Genomic DNA, 14224 nt, shown 5'->3' on the forward strand with positions numbered 1-14224 from the left:
ATATGTTTTATCTCTCGAGGATGCATTCAAAACCAAAATGGTCTGGCTGATTCAGACTCTCCCCTTTGATCTTCGGTTATATTTAACAAACCGTTTCAACTTTCTGCTTCGCAGCAGAAAACATTGACTTCATATTATTCTACTTCAGTGCTGTTCTTTCATAAATCTTGTTATTGCTGTGATTTATGCTTTATTCCTCCCATTATAGTAGTCCTGCGTCTATTAAAGAGACATGCATCGAGCACCGTGTCTCGATGCTGATAATTCAGCACCATGATATGAAAGCTGATGATCCTGTTTAGTCTTGAATGACAGCCAAACTTCAAACTTTCCCATATGGAGAGTATTTTTTCTCAAAGCAGAGCACAGCTGCCTTTTGAGATAAAGCAGATATTTTAAGAGAAGACAGACAAAAATAAAGTTTATTTAAATGAACAGAAGAAAAACAAAGTGGAAATAGAGATGGAAAAAATTTCTTCATGTCATTACCTCTGCACCTGTTAACTTTGTGTTTATGTAAGCATATGTTGACATGTGGCTGGTAGCGTGGCAGAGAAAAACAGAGTAAGAGGTTAGGATGAACAATACTGGCGTGTCTGATACATATGGACTTCCTTAGAGAGTCAGAGGGAAGAGGGTCTCTGTGTGTGTGCTCGGAGGGTTTTTTGCTCTTGAGGACACAGAGAGATCAGACGAAACCCAACTTTACCGCTCATTTTTCCTCGTCGACTTCATTGTTCTTTGTCCCCTCTGCCCTCAGCTCGTTACCCTTCCTGTTTATATGCTACCATGATGCGTTGCTGTCATCAGGTCTTCGACGTTGCACATAACAAAGAGTTGTATGTATTTTTAAAGCTTCTAAATCTGTATGTTTTTTGGGGAGTTTGCAGGGTGTGTGGACAAACACAGCAGGAGGACGGGGCTGAGAGTGTTTATTTACTGTGATGTGCTTGCTTGCTCCTTTGGCTTTAAGGAGACTGTCATCACTGTGCATCATATTGACAAGGAAGAGACCAAAGTATGATTAATGACTGTCCTTTCTCTCCCTTGTTGTCTCTCCCCTATTCTTTGGTTTCCTTCCACACCCTCTTTCTCTCCTTGTGTCTCTTTTGCTTCCTGCTCCCCTCAGAGGACCTGGATGACCTGCGGATGGAGGGTGTGATGGGGCTGGCTCCATCCGGCAGTAAGTTCAGCCAAGGACGCAGCTCCTATCAGCCCGAACCTCAGGCCAAAGTTACACTCAACATCTGCTCTAGGTGTGCCAGGTAAATGTTATCGCCTGCCCGGGCTCCAATCACCTTCTCTGTATGCTTTCCTCCTTTTCACCTTGTGCGAGCCCTAATACACGACCCCCTCTTGTTTCCCAACCTCCACTCTCCCGCCCACTCTCTCTGCATCTGTATCAGAGGTAGCTAATCTCAAGATTCAGCGCAGAGAATAATATCATATCTTAAGTGCATTCCGGTGTTACTTGTTTTCACAAATCAGCCACGGTAGTGATAATCGTCTCCATTATCATCCTTTCTCTCTTTATCACTGTTTTTCTCTTCTGACACATTTCCTGTTCCCCCTGATCCGCAGCATCAGTCCAGCGCTCAGATTTCTGAGTTGGGTGTGATACCACAGGCAGGTGTGGGCAGGACTCTTACTTGATGCCAGTCAAAGATAAGCGGATATCTGTTCGATGAGACGCCAGGCACACATCAGCCTGTATGGCCTCCTCTGTTTGGGGTTTGGAATTTGTTTGTTTCCTTCTCGTCTTTCATTCACGCTGCTTATCAGTTTGGATGCGTGCACTCGCTGTGGGACGTTTTCAGAGGTCCTGCAGGAGGAATGAATGGTATCAATGGATTTTTTTGTTAGTTATAGACTGGATGTTTTTAAGCAGCTAGTTTATACCTTTTGCTTATCGCTGAGTCCCCCGGTTAGATCAGTGGCAAAGCAAAGCCGCATCTGTATCTGGAGTCATTTTTGTCGAGATCCTGAGTTTTTTTTTCATGACTTTAAATATCATACATCTGTTCTGCTTCTCCGTCTTTCTCTCTCTTCTTCTGGTTCAGGCCAAATTCTTGCTTCGTCCTCTTTAATCTGACCACCAACTCCTTCCCGAGTTTTATTGGCGAAAGAGTCGTGGTCGTTCATAGTCATTTTTGGTGAGTGTGAGGGCCATAAACAGATTAGTAAGCTGGAAAAGTGTTGCATGCACGGTATGCCTTTTGTGCTATTTTAGAGACACGGAATTCTGAAATCAGGGGTTATGTGGAAGTTCGTGCATGCACACACAGAGATATTCATGAATTCACACATAAAACATGTGCATGCATGTCCTCGCACGCATGCACACAGAGGGCTCCTGTGAACAGAAGACAGTGAAGGCAGAGGTCACGGAGCAGTTTGGAGAGGGAGAACCCTGACACAGACTTTATACTGTGTGCATTAGCACTCTGCCTTGATGACATTCCCAGAAACACCTTTCAAACGTGGCCCAACATGGGGCCAACCTTTAAACTGACTACTCAGAAGACTTAACAGATGTGACACAGTTAGTGCGCTTGTGTTTCACACCTGCAGACAGCAATACTGTACAGATGTGTGACCTTGTATTAAGGTTTTCTCTGTCTGTCTTTGTAACGTGAAGTTTTTAACTTGGATATTATTTAGTTTAGTGTAATATTAAGGTCGCAACAGATTGAGTGGATATTTTTTTGATATCATATAATTCTCACAAGAGGGTTGCTTGGCCTTGTATGAATCTGTGAACACTGCCCCAACTTGGACAAGCATTCCTCACATACCCGTCACCCCTCAGGCAAACACATTAGAATTCTGCTCCTTTTTTTCTGCATGTGAGCTCTTATGGATCAGTGAGGTCCAGAATTCTGTACATTACACTTTTGTTCAAGCATGTACGCTGTATTCACTCTCTCTAGTTGTCTAAGCGGTCAAATGAGACTAAGCCATTTGGCTGTACTGTGTACCACCCACAGCCAAGGCGTGTCGCTTACTTTCGCACCCGTAGCGTGAAGGCGTTAACTCTGTTCCTCCTCAGCAAGCATTTATTCATTTTCAGCAGCACTTCTGAATCATTTGTGTCCAAAATCCACCTGTAATGTTCCAGGGCGTTCCAAGGAATTTGACTACAATGATACAGTAACAGCAGACTGACAAAAATAATTAAACAGAGAGGATTATATTAAAGAAGATACTGCTTGTGCTCTTTTGGGCAACATAATTGAGTCTAAATGTATTATGATTAAACACTACATGGTAGTATCACTTTTCTTTTTGAACTGGCTGACCCCAAACACAATTTCTTCCCAGCCTTGTTAGACACCTTCCTCAATCACTTTTCCTTCCTCTCTGTCCAGACAATGTCCACACCACCAAACAGTCCAGTCAGCCTGTGTGGCTCCTAACCAGCAGTGGCAGGTCAGGAAACACACTGCTTCCTTTGGCTCTCTACTGGTTGGTTGAAGTGTAAAGTGCCATGTGGCCTGTGTGTTGTGGGCATGTCTCTGTCTCTTGGGCTATAGCTGTGGTCACACTAGCCTTCATCCACCTCCTTCATGCACCCGATCAGTTCTTTTAATGGCTATGTGCTCCTGCCACAAAACCTCCTGTGTGCAAACGCATCCCAGATCTCGGGCATAGTCCGAAGGATTTGGCGGTGCGGTCCAAGGAAACGGATAGATCTCCGCTAACCTCTTTCGGGCTTGTAGTTCTCATTAAATTAATTGCTTTCATATCAGGAATGTACTAAGGGAATGGTAGTCAGGACTTGCGGCTATGAGCAGCTTTTGTTCGGAGAATGGGAAGGCCTCATGATAGTCATCTTGGGTTCTTTTTAATGGTCTTATAAAGACCATTAAAGAGGATAAGAGACAAGGAGAGGGTTGTATAAAGAAGGAAAGAAATAGAATATACTTTTAAAAGCTGTGTTCTGCTTTTAACCTCGTCGTAGAGGTAGAAACCAAGAGGCCCTGCGGCTATGACGGAATGCAGCAGCACCATAAAAGCATATGGATTGCTTTCCTTTGTCTTTGGCTAATGGTCGCACTGATGACATGGAAATAGCACATAGCGAAAGAATTTGGAGCTTAAGTAGTGTGTAATTACGTATAATATGTGGTATGATTTACAGTCGTTAGAAATATACTTTAGAAAAATAATTGCTGTGTTTTTATCCCCTGTGCGAATTAGTTTGTAGAAGCGTATAAATGCAGCGCATAAGCCACGTGTAACATGTTTATTTTACCAAAGAAAATGCTGTTTGTCTGCAACCCACAGTATACTTTCATATCTCAGAGAAACTTAAATCTTTTACTACCTCAAGGAGACAGCCAAATCTCTCAGACCCGCATCCATTTCAGGCCAAACAGATATCTTTGGAAAAAAAAAGCCATAAGGGCTTGGAAGGTATTATGATAAAGAACAGCAACTGAGTGATTTAAGGGAAACATTTTCACGAGGCGGAGAGAAGTTGGTTTTGAAACAAGTGAGTTGTGCACATTTTTTTAGGTTGCACCTTAAGTCTGCAACGACATTAGTTTATTATTTCATGTTGTGAACATACTACGGACTATTCCGAAATTCATTACAATGGGATGAGAAATTCTGATGAAAAGATAGGATGTATGGCCCACAGCTGACCCCCATGTTCCTCCTTTTGTGGTGACGTCCCAGATTTTAGCCTTAGAAGAGATTATAAACTTGCTAAACACTTCCTCTTTGTCTCATCACCTCAGTCTGATACAGACTCGCTTGTCTTTTCGCTGTCTTGCATTCAGTTTTCCAAACGTACATTGCGGTGTTGTGGCTGAAAAAAAATGCTGATTCCAGAGATTACTTAAATGCTTTTCTACCATCAGTGTGTACAGTAGTGTATGTGTTACGTGTTATCTCTAGGTTGCAGGGGGACAGTCTATCAGACAACAGATCTGAAGAAGAGCACAGGCCACACATATCTGAACAAGCTGTACCTGACATCTCATGTAAGTTGCAAAAACAGCACAATTTCAGTTTGTTTTCTTTTTCTACATTTCTGTGGTCTCATCCTCTGCTGTATCCTTCTTTTCTTGTTTATGTGTGTTGCGTGTGTTGTCTGGAGCAGCTCCATTGCCCGGGGTGGACACAGCGGCAGGTCGGTTGCAGGAATGCCAGGCCGTGTCTCAAGTGTCAGGCTCTGTAAGTGTCCTCCCTACATCCATCACCAAACAATTAAGATCACTTTACAGCCATCAATTACCATGTTGCTCTCTCGTCTCGGCCTCTATTGTCTGCGAGTGAGCAAAAACCACCTCAAGCTTCTTGTTTATAGGACAAGACCCGAGCAAAACTGATCCATCTTTACTGTATGTGGGCATTTCAACTTACACAACAGTTAAATAGTGCTGAACAAGTGATACCCCAATTAGAAATCTCCCTATTCACTTTGCTTCCCTCTCAGGGCACTTGCGTGCAATCTGAAAAGAATAAATGAAAAGGATATCTAGTGACATAATGACAATTGAGGCTGATTTAGAAAGTTTATACAAAAGAGCAAAATATTTAAACGTTACAGGAGTGCATTCAGTTTTGTTGAATAGTTGTATTGCGTGATAACCTCACACGCTTTGGGAAAGAAATCCATAGAGGCTCAATGTGGCACACGCCAGACTCAGACATAGGCAGACACTCACATGCTGTTAATAAAGCGGCCAGCTAAGACGCCGGTACCTTTGTATAATTACCCCAAAAAAAGCCAATACCTTTTTTTTTATAATTGCCCAATCTAAGTGTTAGACAAGGCTTTTTACAGCATTTTTAAAGAAAGAAAAGGGTTTGGAGCCAAGGCATTACTCCGTGTGTGAAGCAGATGCAGAGAGGCTCCAGACTAACTGGGAGCAGACTTTAAGAGACTGAAGGCCCGGTTGAATCAAAGCCTGTAGTTGGAAGTCTGACGGACTAGGCCAAATATACTAGCCACCATCCAGAAATTAGACAAATTGTGTAGGATCAAAAAACAAACTACTTCCCTTACTCTTAATTTATCAAGTGTTACAAAATATCTCTCTTCCATATACTCATTCAGTATAATTTAAAATGCTTGACCAGCCAATATTGACATCAGACAGTGTAAAATTACTGACTGACTTATTTCTCAAAGATTTGAGCTCATTAATTCAGCTTTATTTACCTTATAACTTTCACATTCACGGAGCCTCTCATTTGTAGCTGCTTACACTAAGGGAATAAACACTCCATTTCTCCCCTACACCACATCTCCATAGGTTAAGCCCCGTCTGGCACACTTAAGAACAAGGTACTAATGTGTCCCATATGGAAACCGCAAGTGCAAACGTCTCCTGTCACCTACTGTAGCTAATGTGGTTGTTTTGTGTTTAATTGCTTATGTTTGGCTCTCTTTGAAAGGCAAATGCAATTTGTAATAGCCTGTTAGTTTAACTGGTCCTTCAGGGGCTTGTGAGCCACAAACAAGAAACAGTATGGAAAAAATGTAATGTTTTTATGAGCTTATTTGAAAAAAAAGCACAATAGTTAAAGTCATACAGTATGAAAAATACCTCCGATTGTAGTTCCTTTTTATGGAAGTCAAGAACAGCCGTGCTAGCAATTACCGGTATTTTTTTTTTAATGAAGTTATCTCAAGATCACAAGTTAATTATTTTGTTATCTTGAGAAAACGAGCTTTGTTATCTCAAGACAACAAAATAATCAACCCGTTATCACAAGAAAACAACAGGGTCGTTTCCTCCTATTACTTATAATGTTTATCAGAGATCAGGAGTGCCATGCCAGCATGCATAGATGGCGTCTTGACAACTGATTTAAGCTGAAAAGGTCAGATCAAGGAGTACCCATTATTATTAACAGTACCTTCATTAATGACATCTGTGTTGCAGCCAAATGGCAGGTTGATTAACTCCTGGTCATAATATGATGGGATGTTTCATGTAGGAGAAGTACCAAATAATACCTTTCAAGCATTTTAATTTTTTTTAGACTTGATGAGAGAAAGGAAAGTGGGGTGGAGAGAGGGAGCAAGAACAATCATATGACAGATTTGAACCCATGTCCTTAAGGGCCACCTGAAGGCTTCTTGTGCTTGATCTAAATAGTTGAGCTATCTATGTGAGGGAGACATGGAGAGGAGAAGACAGGAATGAACAAATGAGAATGAGCTCCACCTGTGATAAATCTTGTGATAAAATATCTTGTTATCTCAAGAAATCTGCCTTTTGTTTTCTTGAGATAACGAGATAAATTAACTTGTGATCTCGAGATAATGGCATTAAAAAATAATTCCATCTTGCCATTTGCCATTCTTGGCTTCCGTACCTTTTTTAAAATGTACTTATTATTTAAAATATATTCTGCTTCAGTACGGCTCAGTGTCTTTTGCATTGGTAAAAAAATGTTAAATATTGTTTCTTCACCGGTTATTAGTGCTAAAGAAAGGATGTATATAACTTTTTCTAGGTTTTAAAGTTTGATGTTGTATTTTATTATCAGCACATTTCTCATATATGGCCGTTCATGAATGAAGTATGCCTTGTATTGCAGATTGCCCTGGTTTGGGGGCTGCCTCTTTTGGCTGCCTCTGCCAGCTCCTTTAGGTGATAAATGCCCCATAAAGACAAATACTTTCCGAAAGCAAAAGCCAGAGTAAATTCCCCAAGAAATTCTTCTGCAGTTTCCTTTGTAAGTGTTAAGTGATATGTATTAACCAAGTTGTATGGGTGTTACCATCATAAAATCAGCCAGAGGAAACTGTTCATTTGTATGGTAAAAATAGAATGATGCAATGCCATGTGTGTGATACAAGGCAGAGCTGTTGTGATGGTTTATTTTTGTTTCCAGGGGAAATTGGCAGAGTTTCAGCTGATACACTGTATGGCTTTTATATTTGGCACCAGTCTGCTCTCCACACCTCCACAGTGATACATGCATGGTTATCCTCTGAGAGACGCTTTGTGATTTAGAGCAGAGGTAGCTGCAGTGCAGTTTTTTTCCTCCAAAGTTTTGTTTAGGATTTCCAGATTTTCCATATTAGTGGTTTTTGCTAATTTGTCATGTATGTGTGCCCTGATTTTTGTCATAATACAACGAGTGAGGCAGAGAAGAAGGAATGGTGAAAGTGATGATTTGTTTTTGTATTGATCTTTTTGTCAATACACTTTAAGTTCAAGACCATTTTACTGTTTTATTTCAACTCGAAGAAAGTTGTGAGGTTTTACTTTAAGATTATTTTAATTTTGCTAATCTCTAGTCCAGAATAATAACCCCCCCTTCCTTGAGAGTGTTTCAGAGATGCAATTATTGAAGTTGCAGTTGAAATTGACATTGAAATTGACCCATATAAACATTATATACCATTTACAATGACTAGGATAAGCCCATATAACAAGTATTCTTATTTTCAGGTTTAGTAGACAGCACAGGAAACTATTTTGATTTTACTGTATATGTTTATATTGTAAAGAATAATATTAATACACTAATTAATACATTGGAAAAGTCAGAGAATTTTAAACTATTTGAGTGTATACATTCAAAAAAAAATTACAGCAAGCTCCTTTAACTGGCATAAGATTCATATGAGTAAAATGTGTGTGAATACACTTGTTTGCATTAATTCTGTGCATACATTGTCACCATTTCATATCATGCATGCTCAGTCTACATTTGTTCTGACAAGCACTCTCCATACTGAGACCAGATCAGTCAACTGCTACATGTATAGAAACTGCAGAATCATGACTGATTTTTTAAAAATGTATTTAGCAAAATTAACTGCAAAATGTCACACAATCAAAAGCAAATCACCTTTTATGAACCCAAGAAACTACTGTAACCATTTGTGTTATGGCACTTCTTTCTCTTTGCTAAATATAGGATCTAGTTTGAAGATGAAAGGCTGTTGGTGGGCAACAGATTGTTTGTAAATGTGATTGTTGATGCAGAGCTATTCCAATCTAGCTATTGAACATTGATTTTTTGCATACTTTACAATCCAACCACACATGAAAATTTCTTGCAGAACATACTTTATGGCTTGATTACTTTCTAATTGAACTTTATGATTCCCTGAAAACATTCCTCTCATTTCCCATTTGCACTCCTTTTGGCATAACACTAAACTCCTCCGTCAGTTGGCCTTTTGTGACTGAGGGATAGACATCAGTCATATAACGTATTTTTGTCATGTATGAATAAGAGTCTAACTGTGTTATTGTCAGTATCCTGTACGCTTTTGGCTGTGCTAACTCTTGAGAACCCCGTCTACAGTCCATAAAATCCATTAAGTGATTCTGCTGTGAGCCAAAACAAGAAGAACTCATTAAAAGTTGAGTGTTACCTCTCACATCCCATATCCTCCTGTGGCTATGCAAGCTAGGAGGGGCTACAACAGTAAAACCAGTTATTTGGAAAACATACAGCATGCCGTATTTCTTACGGTTAAATTTAGTGGATCGACCCATTTGAGAATTTGACAGGAAATATAAACATTGAAATTTGTAAGTTGTTTCTCAGCCTTACCCTGCATTTCTGCCAGTAAATCAGGTGTTCTGACCCCAGAGTCCATGTTTAATGCTTGTCTGTAGCATGCATCCTTACATTTTAACATGTTTTATACAAGAAAATGACTCAATACGAGTGACCTGTGATCATTTGCTCATAACAGAGACGATCTCTCCCTGCATGTTTGAAAGGCTGATAATCCATGAAATCAGAAAAGTTGGTGTTTGGTTATACTCGATGTTCTCTACCTCATGTGCAGATCAAATCCGTATGTCCTTATGTGAGCTCCCATCTGTCAGGATGTTCTCTTCCTGACTCTTACGTCAACGCTTTTTACACCTTATTAGACGAATACTTGCTGGGCTGTAATAAATAGGTCTTTGCTTCCAATTTTCACATTTCAAGTATTTTTGAGATTAAAATCATGGTAGATTAAACTAAACTCATGAGATACAGTCTGGCTTTGTAAAGTTTAAGTGTCAATCATCCAGAATTCTTAAAAGTGCAGTTACGTTTAAGTTCTCATGATTTTTCCATCTTCTTCATTACTAGAGGAGGCGCTTTAGCATTGGATGAGTCAAACCACCAAAACCCTTTATGTAGTAGAAGCTATTGGTAAGATAGTTGCTGGATCCATAACTCTGACCCTTGAAACAGAAAAAGGTGTTTAGTGAAGCTCTAGCAGCGGCACCATTTGTGTTGTAGAACTACTCTTAATGTAATCTGTGATGCAAAAACTGTCTTGTAGAATAGCACCCATCACCCCCGGGAACAAATAACCCCAAGTTAGGACATATTTCCCAGTTAAAGGCCTAAAATAATCATTTTGAAATGAGAGACGTTGCTCACCTGTATGTGTATGTGTGTGTCTGTGTATTGGTCCATATGCTTTCCTGGTCCAACCACAACAAGAGAGTCCATCAATTGTGATTTGCAAAAGCCAGTAAGGGGCTCAAACCTCCAACCCAGCCCAACCACGTTTGAGGTCTGTGACTGCATGCACACAGCCCGAACAGCTCTTGTTGTGTGCAGGGCAATGTTGGACCAAACCCCAGATTGTGGTGATTATTACCGCTGACCACACACGTATAGCTGCACACATGCAGACTATAAAATATTTAACTCTACACTTCCATCCTCTCTCTTTCTGTCTTGTTTGCTCTCAACGTGGAATCAATTTAGCAAAAAACGAGATCCATGTTTGTTAGTTGGGCAGAAGCATCACCAGAGGGTTTTTCCCTTTTCTCTTTTAGGTCTTTAACTTTTTGTCATACTGGGAGAGAGATTATACAATGTTGGTTTTGCACCACTGACATTAATATACTCGTAAGTAATTGCAAAATCATAGCAAGCCTTTATTTCGGAGATGAAAAGGCATTCCTTCTCATCTCTTTGTCTCTGTAGATTAAAGCCTCCGATCTAAGCGTTCAAAGGGGAAAAAAGTTTTTGGGCTCAGTATTTGGGCTCATGTCATACATTGTTTCTGATAAGGACAATAGTTGCTTTAAACCACAGTGAAGGAAGAAAGCTTTTCATCATTTTCATTGTGTTTCAGTGTGCAATCGAGAAGTCACTTTTTGTTTTTGCCAACTTACTTTGTAGAGCCTTGCTGCTTTGTACATGTTTTTTTTTAACATTATTTTAACATTCAGCACTATTATGACATTGTACATTCAGTCTTCTAGCTGACTCTGTAAATATGTATGACTTCACAGAGACATGATAAAACAACTGTCATATTTTGATTGTAATGCCTGTTTGTTTATTGATGTTATCTGAGGAGGTGAATTGCTTGCAGACTCAGTATATCCTGTTTGTTTGCCTGGTCATGGGACTGTACACTACTACCACCAACCGTAGCCTCCAGTCTCTGGGTTATATGGTCCTGATTACAGTATCGTCTTTCCTGCAGTGGACAGAAGAGCCTTAGGGCAGATGGTGTACTCAGGGTGTTGCTGATAAGAGTATATCTGTGTCATTGGGTCTGTAGTATTGCTTTACTATATAATGACTTACAATGTAATGAAGATTGTGAAATGTGTTTGGGAAACTTAAACTAGAAATCTGTTGGTGGCCTTGTTTGCTAGAACTGAGAGGACCTAGAGCGAGAGGAGGACAAAATGATGTCATGCTGTTGGATTTGGGGGGATACCACCAAAGAGAAAGAAATAAAGTTGGGGAGGGGATTCAGTTGTAATGTTTAACCCGCCTTGCTGCTTTATGAAGGCTGTAATTAAGGATTGGCTTGTGGATTTGTGGTTCTGCTGCCACAGAACGCCTCATGTATCTGACAGGCACAAAGATCAATGCCATAGACCCTGGGAATTATGTTCAGTCATTTATCAGAGGATAGAAACTTCATTTGTTTTTCACTATACCTCTTCTTCGGAAAAAGACTTTTCAGCCCACTCTGAATCCTGAAAATCTTAAAATGAGTAGCCTGTTATTTCCCAGGTTTGTCTTTAAAAACTGCTGGAAGACTGCACTGTGCGCATATCACCAGATCTCCCAGAGCCTTAAAATGTCTTTAGTCTGTGTCAGCACTTTGTCAAGTCAACTCTGTCTCTCATTAAAGGCTTAGCACATCAAATGATGTAAGTGCTGGCATCAGAGGTATCGTAACTTATCTAGTGTAAACCAAACTTACACGAGGTGGAATTATGGCTGACAGATTTTATTTCTCACCTGTGCTTGGAGCTCATGTGCACTTGGTCCATTGGCTTAACAGATCATCTGGCCACTTGTGTCCCATCAAAGGAATAAATAGGAGGATTAGGCATGCTGCCATTACAGGACTTGGCAAAGCCCAGTCTGTCTAACAGGTCTCTTTCCAAATCATGCACTTGGCCAGGTAGCGGTGAGAGCAACATAGACCAAAGCAGCAACTATAAGCGATCAAATCTGCCTTTTTAGAATTCCTTTTTTGGAATATGACTATCTTTATTTTTGTATAATGCCATATAGTTGGCTCGTGTTACAGTAGTTTATGAAACTATCCAAATTGGCTGATTTATTGTTCAATAACTGCCTGTGCAAGGTTTGCTGCTGTCAGGTTCTTTGCCAAGAAGTACTAGTGTGCATTTGAGCTCCTATAGATTTACTGATAGTTATACAAAAATGTCCCGAACCACTACTGACAGCCTCGTGTCCCGCATTCACTAAACAGAGTGCAGTGCACGCTGTACGCTTTCATCTACACTTGCTGTGGTTTCTTGTGTTTTTCTAAAGCCTATAAAATAATAATTGCCTCTTTTTTCCAGGAGATATGGCTCAGATATTTCCAGCAATAGCTGACAATTATATAAAGAGTTAATTGAAGGGTCTTTCTTCTAATGTGACTTTCTCTCTTTTCTGTTCCCCTCGCTAACTAGCGTCAGGCTGTCTGGGAGGCTGATCTGAAGGCTATGAGAGGTGGGAGCTCTGTCGGGCAGACGGGCCTGCTACTGGGTGACTCCCTCTTTTCTAAAGAGCTGGAGAACATGGGCAAACAGCTTGCTGGTAGGCAGTTGTGTGTGTGTGTTGGTGGTCAGAGTCTGTATGGTGTGCATATACATCTGCTGCGCCTTTGTACATATATGAGTTTGTCTGTGTATGACTTTAATGATTAATTGTCTGGGTAAGTCATATCAGTCTACACTGTGCAAACATGCAGACACACACATACACTTTGATCTACAGAGACAAATAGAAAAATGTTACTTATGAGTAGTGGGAGGGGGAGAGTCCAGCCAAAGAATGCACTGCTGGCCAATTTTCTTGGTTAATTAAAAACTGATCTCCTTGCTAAAATGTGTCGGAACTAAATAGAAAAAGCAATTAAAATAATTTCCACATGCCACGAATTCATCTCAACTCCAACTTTGACAGATTCAATCAATAACTCCATCTCCACAGAGTCATTTGGAAGTGATTGAAGCTTGAGTCAGGGCTGGAGACTGGTTTTTGTCAGACAAAATGGAATTTGTGCGGCATTTTTAGAAATCATTCCTAATGCAGTTCAAGGCTCGTCTTTGATATTAGTGACGTCTGGGTGACTCAGGGTCTCCTTTTGTTGTCATGATGATCAAGTATGTATTCGTTTATGAATCAGATGAAAGTGGAGGCCTGAGGGAATGTCACCATTTACCATCATGTGTCACCCACTTGTATACGCATGTCTTCCCACTTTGACAGCATCACTTTGTGTAAAGACCTTGTATTCACATACCAGAGTTATTTAAAGCATATTGGTCCCACTTGGTGAACCTATTACTGTCACCCAACAATGGTCCCAGCTGCCATGGTATTCTCCGCTCATCTGCACATTTGCACTGAATACATTGGTTGCCTTAGTGCCTACAGAATAGACCGGCATGCTGTTGTGTTAACAGCACATTAACTTTTACCCCAGAGGTCCTCAGATGGCATTGATTTCTAGTTGTTTTAAACTGAGTTACTGAATATTCAGGCCGAGGGCTCCCACCAGGCGGTTTAGTGCAGCTGTTCAACAAGCTAATTCAAGCCTTTATTAGCTGCTAATACTTTCCATATTTGGATTCAGAGCCTAACTTTTCATCTTATATTGTTGCCCCAATTATGTGGTTGTGAAATCGCCCTTTGCCTGCCTTTTGTGATAAAATGAATCCACATTTATTAATTACCGCTTATTGAATTACTTTTCGCAGCACTGCTTAATTTGAACGCAGGTATGTCTAAAGTAGAG

The 14224-nt window shown here is 40.3% G+C and overlaps 1 protein-coding gene across 5 annotated transcripts in view; it reads left to right on the plus strand.

The window, feature by feature from the left end:
• The window catches only part of c21h8orf34 (chromosome 21 C8orf34 homolog), a 59025-nt gene that overhangs the window by 34499 nt on the left and 10302 nt on the right, over positions 1-14224 (plus strand). For 4 of the 5 annotated variants that reach the window (XM_042398676.1, XM_042398677.1, XM_042398673.1 and 1 more), the window contains exons 8-11: positions 1130-1265; positions 4906-4991; positions 5111-5184; positions 12894-13020. In XM_042398676.1, the coding sequence (XP_042254610.1) occupies positions 1130-1265; positions 4906-4991; positions 5111-5184; positions 12894-13020 (423 nt within the window). The remainder of the gene's footprint in view (positions 1-1129; positions 1266-4905; positions 4992-5110; positions 5185-12893; positions 13021-14224) is intronic. The other variant, XM_042398674.1, reaches the window with a different exon arrangement.

Source organism: Thunnus maccoyii, chromosome 21, assembly GCF_910596095.1.
Source record: "Thunnus maccoyii chromosome 21, fThuMac1.1, whole genome shotgun sequence".
NCBI lineage: Eukaryota > Metazoa > Chordata > Actinopteri > Scombriformes > Scombridae > Thunnus > Thunnus maccoyii.